At 38.5% G+C, this 11,374-nt stretch overlaps 1 protein-coding gene across 1 annotated transcript; it reads right to left on the bottom strand.

The window, feature by feature from the left end:
- Positions 1-496: 496 nt before the first annotated feature.
- Positions 497-2,101, bottom strand: LOC141484238 (uncharacterized). Its single transcript, XM_074179320.1, has 2 exons — positions 1,487-2,101; positions 497-997 (listed from the first exon to the last, which is right to left on the bottom strand). Exons 1-2 carry the CDS (start codon positions 2,099-2,101, stop codon positions 497-499), a joined length of 1,116 nt encoding a protein of 371 aa, XP_074035421.1.
- Between the last annotated feature and the right edge of the window lie 9,273 nt (positions 2,102-11,374).

Here is an 11,374-nt window from a genome sequence, read left to right as displayed (position 1 = left end):
TTTACTGATAATATGAAGTAGTTAGTTGAACATTCAATAATAATATATAAATATTTTCTCACCTGAACTGCAGTCAAATACATATATACTAATAACCATGGGCTTATCGTCTATATCCATAGCATTTGATGTTTGAGGGATAGAATAGTGACCCCAAGGAAGCGTATTGTGTGAATCTGGAATTATACATATAACGCTTATCATCTTCAGGGCTGAGGGCAATCTTGTATTGGGCGATGGAATGTACTTGATGTTTATCAGATCGAATCAAATTTTGGGTAACACTCATATTCTTCCAATTATTTAAGCAACTCACATAATCATCGAACGTAATTTTATTCTTCACCACAGAAGATTTGACCCCCTTTGCCTTCTTGGTAACCCCCAGACATGAGATGATTTGATTATTTCCATCCTCATCATAGCCATCATTTACCAACTGCTGCCGCTTCTTATTGATACTATCTTCCGTCACCAACACCCTAGTGGTATACAATCATCTCATCCCGAGAACCTTTTTATTTACCAAAGGAACATTAAACTGATTATTGGACGGGTAATCCGAAGTATCGAAGAATTTGTGACAATCTTGACGTATGATTTCATAAGGATCCTGATTGCATATTTCATAAATCAGACTATCTGTATCGGTGTAGAGAATTACGCAATTATCTCCGAATCGAAGGCGCATATAGCCATAATGAAAATCGTATATGGTAGTCTTTGCCAAGTCTAAGATAGCTTGTCCTACTTGTATCGGTTTATTTAGATAAACTTGCAGTTTCCTCAGTTCGACTGCCACCAAATTCTCATCGAATATCATACAATTTTTGAACTCTGGCTTAGAAATATAGGCCTCGGCTCCGTAGCGACCAGCCCATTTGGTGAGGAGTTTAATGTTGACTCTTTTTCTAATGTCTTCCATCGTTTTCCCGAATACTGCGTTGTTCATTAGCTTGAAGAGGTTCTTTTCAAATTCATTCGTAGCCCTCTTCCGCTACTCAGAATTCAAATCAATATAGGACTTCAACCATGGTGATTGATTGAATTGCAGTACTCGATGAATTTTCGTAATGACAAGACCATTAGCAATGGCTTGTTTGAGGGCACGATAATGAATCACATATTTTGCTTTGTGATGGAGGATAGCCATCAATTTGGTGAGCTCTTTCATAGATTTGGGAGGCTTTTTTGTTTTTGGATTTATATGTTCAGGGCAATATGGCAAGTCTTTATGTGAATCATGTAGATGTTTAGGATACTCCAGATCAACTTCAAGCACATATCCCACGCCGCTATTATCGGATATTGATAAAACGTCAATACTGGTATCACACCACTTAAACCCATTATATGGTAAATACTGAGACATCGCCCACCCATATTGATTGTTTACGTCGAAATACATGAGGTATGTGTAAGGTTTTGAAGGGTCATGATTATTCAAATATTTATTGTTCGCAAGAGCTCTTCTCTTCGAACAAACTTGGCTAAGTCCACCTCGAATTCCTCGTTCAACAAATAGAAACATGTCAGGATCTGTCAGTAATTCCAATTCGACTTTGGTATATTTGAGCATCTCATCCCACGTAAGGCCTGGTAGCGTAAAGTAGTGGGCAGGGTCCAGATTATGAGTCCTAAGGCAGCTACCACGGAATTGTTCGAATACGTCAGCGAGAAGAAGGATATCTGTTTTCATATATAAATCCACGTATTGTCCCAAAGTCTGACAACTGAAACTGTTCCACACATCCTGGGCTCGTTGATATAGTATACGGGGGCAGGGCTTATCTCCTAATTTGTTGTAGGAGGCATCAATAGGGGGCAAGCAAGATTCATCAAATCTATCGAAAGAATCAATATGATCATAAGGCATGACTCCCTTCTCAGTAAGTAATTCAACCAAGTCTTCAGGTAACTCCGAGAACTGAACCTTAACATTAGGAAACTCTGTCAAGTATGATGATAACATATCCAGAGATGAATTCATAAAGCGGAATGAATCGATGAATCGAAACTGCACTGGAGTATCATCCACATGTTTCGTGAAGGAGATGTACTTTTCTTTCGTGATGGGGAGCAGGTCAATCGTACCCCTCATTCTAGATGCGATATCTGTGATGATAAAATGTGCATCATAGCCACTCAAATTGTGGAAGACTACGGGAACAACATGACTATCTTTGTAGTTTATATTACAACCTACGTGCGCGGGGCCACGATAGTTATCACGTGGTATGAGATGGTTATGGTCGCGTACTTTCTGTCTTCAGGAGTGAAGGGCTCTTCGCTGATGTGGCAGTGTGTACCCATTCGAAACTCAAATTCTTGCGTTACACTTATATCGATGTCGTATGAACACCAAAACACTGTAGCCAAATCTTCAGCTAGTTGGCCCATCTCATCAGCGAACCATTGCATACAATCCTCTCCACGATATTCCCTATAGAAGGATAGAGTATCATCGTATGAACACTTCAAGTAGTAACCCACAGCTGCCGGAATATGATGTTGAGGTTTTTTAGGATCATCAGTAAGTTTCAGAATGGATTCCAAGTCGGCGTTACGACGAATGGAGCCTTCTCTTTATTTTTATGATTTTTGAACTTGAGAATGTTTTTACCCTCCTCAGGCATCTTGATGGCTGTTTCATTGATTCTCTGACAATCCACGGTATGTTTCTGTAGGTTTTCTTGGTATCGAAAGTACTGTAGGCAGCGATCACAAAAGTATTTTTGACCATGCGCTTCACTCAACTGTTTCGATAAGAGCCTTGATAAGTTCTTTATCCATACATAGTGATAGCGGACTGTAGTTTCACTTTCATCATAATTATCTTGAATCAGCAGTAAGTTCACATGTCTATCTTTCTTTGCCTTTGTGAGATATGTTGGTAGAGTGATGAACTTTTCACATTTTTTTGAAGGATGTAAACATTGATGGAAATATCATTTTGTTTTTCAAATCTCGTAATCTGTTTGAAAGTCATTGGCCACTGTATATCCTTCAATTTCAGAACCCTGGAATAATGAGGATATGATGAAGTACGATCAGCATTTTTCTGCACAGGATAGAGTGCTGAGGTGACACTCCACGCAAAGCAGGCTTCATCGTCGTTCTTAATATTAACGCAGGCTTTTTTCTGCGAAATTTGAGGTGGAAGTTCTATGAATGAGGACCCCAGCTGCGGTGTGTACTTATTGATATTCACACCCAAGTTCAAGATCTTTTTCTGCGCCCAGCCGCTATCCCTTTCTTGAAACTCTTCGAGCTCTCTGAGTATTGGTTTTGCAACTTTGTCATCGAACCAATCGTTGAGGGCGGTGTTTATATATATGGGAGAGTTCGTAGTAGTGAAGTACTTGTACTCCTTAATTACTTGGTCTCCCTTCACTATCTCAAATTCTCCGCAGAAGTTGGTATTTACCTTGATAGATTCATCCTTCTTCAGAGCATTCCGAATTTGCCGCTTGAAGAGAGCCTTACAGTCATCCATAAAAGCTAAGGGGTCCTTATGTTTGAGATTGGAAATAACACCAGATCTAATTCTAGAGTTGAAAGCTGATTCGGACTCATCCCAATGAACCTGCTTTCTAGCACCCTCAGGTCGTGATACCTGTACCGCCCCCTTCTTTAGTATCACTTTGAACTGACTTCTCAGACTTTCAATATTGCGGTAACAGGCTTCCAAATGCTGCTTCTCACCCAGTGATGATGCGATCTTTATCGCCTTTCTTATCCTTCGTGAACCTTTATCACATTCTTTGATCCCATCCAGAGCAGTTTTTTCATTGAACTTTGTGGGTATCAACCCCAAAAGAGAGGAGATATACTGCACCAAGTCAGCAAAGAGCGGCATTTTTATGTGATAAGATGTTTATACTTCAAATATATGTAAAAGAATGACAAAACCCAGCTGCATGAGTGCTTTTATCAACTAACGTTGAGTATATGTCGGTAACGAAGTTTACTTACGCCCTCTGGAGGATGTTTGTTGCGATATATCTCAAAAAATCATTCCACTCATCATCTCCACAATCATTCCAATCATCATTCTGCGCAAGAAAATCATTCCACTAATTTCGATGATTTTTTGAGGTGTATCGCAACAAACATCCTCCAGAGGGCGTAAGTAAACTTCGTTACCGACATATACTCAACGTTAGTTGATGAAATCACTCATGCAGCTGAGTTTTGTCATTCTTTTACATATATTTGAAGTATAAACATCTTATCACATAAAAATGCCGCTCTTTGCTCACTTGGTGCAGTATATCTCCTCTCTTTTGGGGTTGATAACCACAAAGTTCAATGAAAAAACTGCTCTGGATGGGATCAAATAATGTGATAAAGGTTCACGAAGGATAAGAAAGGCGATAAAGATCGCATCATCACTGGGTGAGAAGCAGCATTTGGAAGCCTGTTACCGCAATATTGAAAGTCTGAGAAGTCAGTTCAAAGTGATACTAAAGAAGGGGCGGGACAGGTATCACGACCTGAGGGTGCTAGAAAGCGGGTTCATTGGGATGATTCCGAATCAGCTTTCAACTCTAGAACTAGATCTGGTGTTATTTCCAATCTCAAACATAAGGACCCCTTAGCTTTTATGGATGACTGTAAGGCTCTCTTCAAGCGGCGAATTCGGAATGCTCTGAAGAAGAATGAATCTATCAAGGTAAATACCAACTTCTGCGGAGAATTTGAGATAGTGAAGGGAGACAAAGTAATTAAGGAGTACAAGTACTTCACTACTACGAACTCTCCCATATATATAAACACCGCCCTCAACGATTGGTTCGATGAAAAAGTTGCAGAACCAATACTCAGAGAGCTCGAAGAGTTTCAAGAAAGGGATAGTGGCTGGGCGCTGAAAAAGATCTTGAACTTGGGTGTGAATATCAATAAGTACACACCGCAGCTGGGGTCCTCATTCATAGAACTTCCACCTCAAATTTCGCAGAAAAAAGCTTGCGTTAATATTAAGAACGACGATGAAGCCTGCTTTGCGTGGAGTGTCACCTCAGCACTCTATCCTGTGCAGAAAAATGCTGATCGTACTTCATCATATCCTCATTATTCCAGGGTTCTGAAATTGAAGGATATACAGTGGCCAATGACTTTCAAACAGATTACGAGATTTGAAAAACAAAATGATATTTCCATCAATGTTCACATCCTTCAAAAAAAATGTAAAAAGTTCATCACTCTACCAACATATCTCACAAAGGCAAAGAAAGATAGACATGTGAACTTACTGCTGATTCAAGATAATTATGATGAAAGTGAAACTCCAGTCCGCTATCACTATGTATGGATGAAGAACTTATCAAGGCTCTTATCGAAACAGTTGAGTGAAGCGCATGGTCAAAAGTACTTTCGTGATCGCTGCCTACAGTACTTTCGATACCAAGAAAACCTACAGAAACATACCGTGGATTGTCAGAGAATCAATGAAACAGCCATCAAGATGCCTGAGGAGGGTAAAAACATTCTCAAGTTCAAAAATCATAAAAATAAAGAGAAGGCTCCATTCGTCGTATACGCCGACTTGGAATCCATTCTGAAACCTACTGATGATCCTAAAAAAACCTCAACATCATATTCCGGCAGCTGTGGGTTACTACTTGAAGTGTTCATACGATGATAATCTATCCTTCTATAGGGCATATCGTGGAGAGGATTGTATGCAATGGTTCGCTGATGAGATGGGTCAACTAGCTGAAGATATGGCTAGAGTTTTTTGGTGTTCATACGACATCGATATAAGTGTAAAGCAAGAAGTTGAGTTTCGAAGGGGTACACACTGCCACATCAGCGAAGAGCCCTTCACTCCTGAAGACAAGAAAGTACGCGACCATAACCATCTCATACCACGTGATAACTATTGTGGACCCGCGCACGTAGGTTGTAATATAAACTACAAAGATAGTCATGTAGTTCCCGTAGTCTTCCACAATTTGAGTGGCTATGATGCACATTTTATCATCACAGATATCGCATCTAGAATGAGGGGTACGATTGACCTGCTCCCCATCACGAAAAAAAGTACATCTCCTTCACGAAACATGTGGATGATACTCCAGTGCAGTTTCGATTCATCGATTCATTTCGCTTTATGAATTCATCTCTGGATATGTTATCATCATACTTGACAGAGTTTCCTAATGTTAAGGTTCAGTTCTCGGAGTTACCTCGCCCAACCAATATGGGTGGGCGATGTCTCAGTATTTACCATATAATGGGTTTAAGTGGTGTGATACCAGTATTGACGTTTTATCAATATCCGATGAGAGCGGCGTGGGATATATGCTTGAAGTTGATCTGGAGTATCCTAAACATCTATATGATTCACATAAAGACTTGCCATATTGCCCTGAACATATAAATCCAAAAACAAAAAAGCCTCCCAAATCTATAAAAGAGCTCACCAAATTGATGGCTACCCTCCATCACAAAGCAAAATTGATTCATTATCGTGCCCTCAAACAGGCCATTGCTAATGGTCTTGTCATTACGAAAATTCATCGAGTACTGCAATTCAATCAATCACCATGGTTGAAGTCCTATATTGATTTGAATACTGAGTTGCGGAAGAGGGCTACGAATGAAATTGAAAAGAACCTCTTCAAGCTAATAAACAACCCAGTATTCGGGAAAACGATGGAAGACATTAGAAAAAGAGTCAACATTAAACTCCTCACCAAATGGGCTGGTCGCTACGGAGCCGAGGCCTATATTTCTAAGCCAGAGTTCAAAAATTGTATGATATTCAATGAGAATTTGGTGGCAGTCGAACTGAGGAAACTGCAAGTTTATCTAAATAAACCGATACAAGTAGGACAAGCTATCTTAGACTTGGCAAAGACTACCATATACGATTTTCATTATGGCTATATGCGCCTTCGATTCGGAGATAATTGCGTAATTCTCTACACCGATACAGATAGTCTGATTTATGAAATATGCAATCAGGATCCTTATGAAATCATACGTCAAGATTGTCACAAATTCTTCGATACTTCGGATTACCCGTCCAATAATCAGTTTAATGTTCCTTTGGTAAATAAAAAGGTTCTCGGGATGATGAAAGATGAGAATAATGCAGTTCCGATGACTGACTACGTAGGCCTTAGATCGAAATTGTATACCACTAGGGTGTTGGTGACGGAAGATAGTATCAATAAGAAGCGGCAGCAGTTGATAAATGATGACTATGATGAGGATGAAATTAATCAAATCATCTCATGTCTGGGGGTTACCAAGAAGGCAAAGGGGGTCAAATCTTCTGTGGTGAAGAATAAAATTACGTTCGATGATTATGTGAGTTGCTTAAATAATTGGAAGAATATGAGTGTCACCCAAAATTTGATTCGATCTGATAAACATCAAGTACATTCCATCGCCCAATACAAGATTGCCCTCAGCCCTGAAGATGATAAGCGTTATATAATTCCAGATTCACACAATACGCTTCCTTGGGGTCACTATTCTATACCTCAAACATCAAATGCTATGGATATAGACGATAAGCACATGTTTATTAGTATATATGTATTTGACTGCAGTTCAGCTGAGAAAATATTTATATATTATTATTGAATGTTCAACTAACTACTTCATATTATCAGTAAATTCAAGGTATATGGATTTAAAAAACTTCAATAGCAGCACAATGTGTCGATACTTGTAGAATGTAATTATGAATATATTAATGGAATGATTAGATATCAATAAATATTTTGTAGTATATGAATCTATGAATAATTCCTCCTCACATTAGAAACTTCCAAACCCATCCTCCTTTCCGGTTCAACTAATCTCTCACTCATAACTAACATGATGTTCCTTTACGTGATGGCGCCATTACGAATCATTATGATTCAACCAAAATAAACTGATTTTCTATTTTTACCAATATCCTGGGTGAAAACTTCCTGTGTTTCACAGAAGAGGTTTTTTTATTAATTCAATTTCAATTGTTCGAGTGATACTTCAAACTGATACGTAATGAGATGGAGATGCGCTTATCTCTACACAATTTTTCATGACATGTTACATTGCAAATCATATGGATATTTAAAAAAAATGGTGCTTGAAAATACGTGTTTTTCGCTGCGGTTAAAGTGACCAAAATCCTCTAGATTTTTATCCACGAGACCATCTCTTGTATATGAAGCTCCTGTACTAGATATGAATAATTTTATGAATCAAATAAATGACAATTGTAATGTAATAAGGAATACTCCTGTACTAGATATGAATGATTTTGGGAATCAAATAAATGACAATTGTAATGTCATCGTGTATTTTTAAACGTGTCGGATAATCAATGACAGATCGATCGCAGTCGTGTATTTTATCGGACATTTCGCTCATTCACTGCAGGCTCGAAATAGTTCATCATTTACTTTTGGTCTTTACCCCACAATCAACTACATACAATTTCACACCAACCTAGCCAGTTTTGTGATGACAGTGTGATAGTGAAACTCCAAACTTTAAGGCCTCTTCTGGTTTGATTATGGTTCAAACTGCTGCTATTGAATTTCACTTATAGTTGTTGGTAACCTAACAACATTGAATTTCAAGTTTTTTCAATGTTTTTTTCTTTGTATTTGCAATTCTCCCCTTGTTATTTCACATTAGATGCTCGATATTATATTTTTTATAGTCTACAAATTAAATAATTTGAAATGAGTACCCACATCGACCTGTTGCGACTAGTATAGCGAAAATAGGTTGTGAGGTCCTTTTGGCTTCGTAAAATGATTAACTATGCATTTTGACATCTAAACGAATCCATTGATGTCAAAATCATCGGAATCAGACGACCGGAAGTGAAAACCGGAAGTGACCTGTTTTTGACGGATTTGAAACCTTCTCACCCTAAGGAATCCAAAAATACATATGTTTCAGTATACGATGATTTTTTCATTTTTTGACAATAAATTCCGAGTTTTGAATCAAACTTCTGCAACTGGATTACACTCGTAGTTGTTCATAACCCAACAACTTTAAATTCCAAGTATGTTCAATGATTTTCTTTGAATGTGCAATTTTTCCTATGCTATTTCATATTAGACGCTGTATATTATACTTTTCATAATCTAAAAATGAAATCATTTGAAATGAGTACCCACATCGGTCTGTTGCTGCTAGTATAATGAAAATAGGTTATACGGTCCTTTTGACTTCGAAAAATGAATAATTATGTTTCATGACATGTAAACGAAACCATTGATGTCGAAATCATCGAAATCGGACGACCGGAAGTGAAAACCAGAAGTGGTCGTTTTTTGATGGATTCGAAACCTTCTCACCCTAAGAAATCCAAATATATCCTATGTTTCAGTATACGATGATTTTTTCATTTTCTTTGTCAATAAATTCTGCATTTTGAATCAAGCTTCTGCAATTGGAATAAACTTATAGTTGTCGATAACCCAACATTTTTTGATTCCAAGTTTGTTCACTGATTTTTGTTGAATTTGCAATTCTTCCTATGCTATTTCACATTAGGCGTTGGATATTATATTCGTTACGCCATCTTTGTTTTTTCTCTGTCGGTACACTCTGTATTCGTTTCCCTTCCATTTGATGTACTGCACGTTGAGATTCATTAACAAAGATTTGGCTTAGTGCCTTTATGACATGTTGCGCCATCTTCGATTTTTCTTCGTCGATGAATTCTGCATTCCTTATCCTTTCATTCGACGTGCTGTACGCAACGATCCGATCACTATTAGCGAATATACAACTTAGAGCCCTTCTGACAGTTGTGCTATTATTTCTTGTAATAATTCATTAATTATCACACACGAAACCACCTCCCACGCTGACTACGTCACTTTCAATGTTTTAATGTTTTATCACTATTATTATTATTATTCGACCCACATTCTCCAGTTCAATTTCATCTAGCACAATCAATCGAGCGATATTTGATTTCTCCATTCTGATTAGCTGGCCGACACTACTCTGTAACAGAAGTTAGGTTGAGTGTTCCACAAGGTTCCGTTCAAGAGTCTGAAAATTCGCAAAATGAATCTTCATACGATAAAGCATGGACTTTAGTCATTTCCTGATGATGCTTACTTGGTTAGCGGAACGCGTTAAATGATAAATGACTGTCATATTGAAACACGAAAAACCGTTACGACAATAACGATGAGACGATAACGAATAAACGCACGGAAAACGGTCGAAAACGCACGGAAAACGATCGAAAACGTACGTTTTCATTGAGGGATCACACTTTGAAACGATACAGCCTTATTAATCTGTAATGTTTTTTCTTAAATCTGATTCATTATTATTAATATATCACTTTCGCGCTTCCAATTTTCATCGAGTCGTTCACGATTAATTCCAAAACCGGCAACGCTACATTGCCCCATAAACAATGATTTATTGTACAACTGGCAACGCCGAACCTGCCATGCTGGCATGTATTGACATTTGACAGATGCATTCTTATGAGTCTAGTGTTTACAGTGTCCTTCTTCAACCAATAGATAGTTCAGCTAGTGACTCATAGATGACTCTGTGTGTTCTATAACTTAATTTTCAAACCGGCAACGCTACATTACTCCATAAACATTGATTTATTGTACAACTGGCAACACCTGCTTGCACTAGCAACCGGTAAAACCTCGATCTCCATTTCTCTTTGCATCGATTACGTCACACGCGTCTCTTGCTCTTACACACACATACACATCTTTACATGAAATAATAATTATTTCCCAAATCTAAGTATATTTTCCTATCTTCAATATGATAATGACGATTACATTTTACGGAAATCAAAAATAAAAATGCTGTCAAGTATAATGAATGAGTCAATTTCGGTCCCGACAAAACAAACGCTATAAATACCCAACATTCGCAGTTAACTTCAATATCTTACGATGGTGTAGAGGCTAAGGACAATGTCTACGGCGCGGACGATCCAGGTTCGAATCTCATGACTATAAACTTTTTTTAATTACAATCATGTGACTGGAACGTGACAAGGGGGTCGAGGGGTGAGGAAGAGTCGCAAGAGGGCGTGAGCGGTGATGTGGAGTACTAAGGGGGCCGAGTTCCATGCTTGAATCGCTACGATACTCGTTCCATCCTGCGTCGATGACGTCACACGGTTCCCCCACTCCTGTTTGAACCAAAAATTGCAAAAAGTTTAGCTCCATAAGAAAATACATGGGGTTTTGAGCCAGAACCCGCCTTGTTCATCTACTGGTTTGAATTTCCCGCTGTATGCGCGGTAGCTTCTGATTGGTCGACTGGGTAATGACGAAAAGTGGAGGAGTACGGACAACTACGTCACGCCTACCTCGAGTTGGGTGTTCCACAAGGTTCCATCGGAGGTCCAAAA

This window comes from Leptinotarsa decemlineata, unplaced genomic scaffold (genome assembly GCF_025532065.1).
Source record: "Leptinotarsa decemlineata unplaced genomic scaffold, Ldec_3_MD MMD2_tig00005009_RagTag_RagTag, whole genome shotgun sequence".
NCBI lineage: Eukaryota > Metazoa > Arthropoda > Insecta > Coleoptera > Chrysomelidae > Leptinotarsa > Leptinotarsa decemlineata.
This window is presented reverse-complemented; position numbering and strand designations above follow the sequence as displayed.

What these genes read in the sequence shown, in the direction of transcription:
- LOC141484238 (XM_074179320.1), bottom strand. Translation starts at nt 2,101, where the DNA reads ATGAGGGGTACGATTGACCTGCTCCCCATCACGAAAGAAAAGTACATC. An exon ending in TTCGAGGTGGACTTAGCCAA is followed by an intron (nt 998 to 1,486) that starts GTTTGTTCGAAG and finishes AATTCTGAGTAG; the next exon opens with CGGAAGAGGGCTACGAATGA.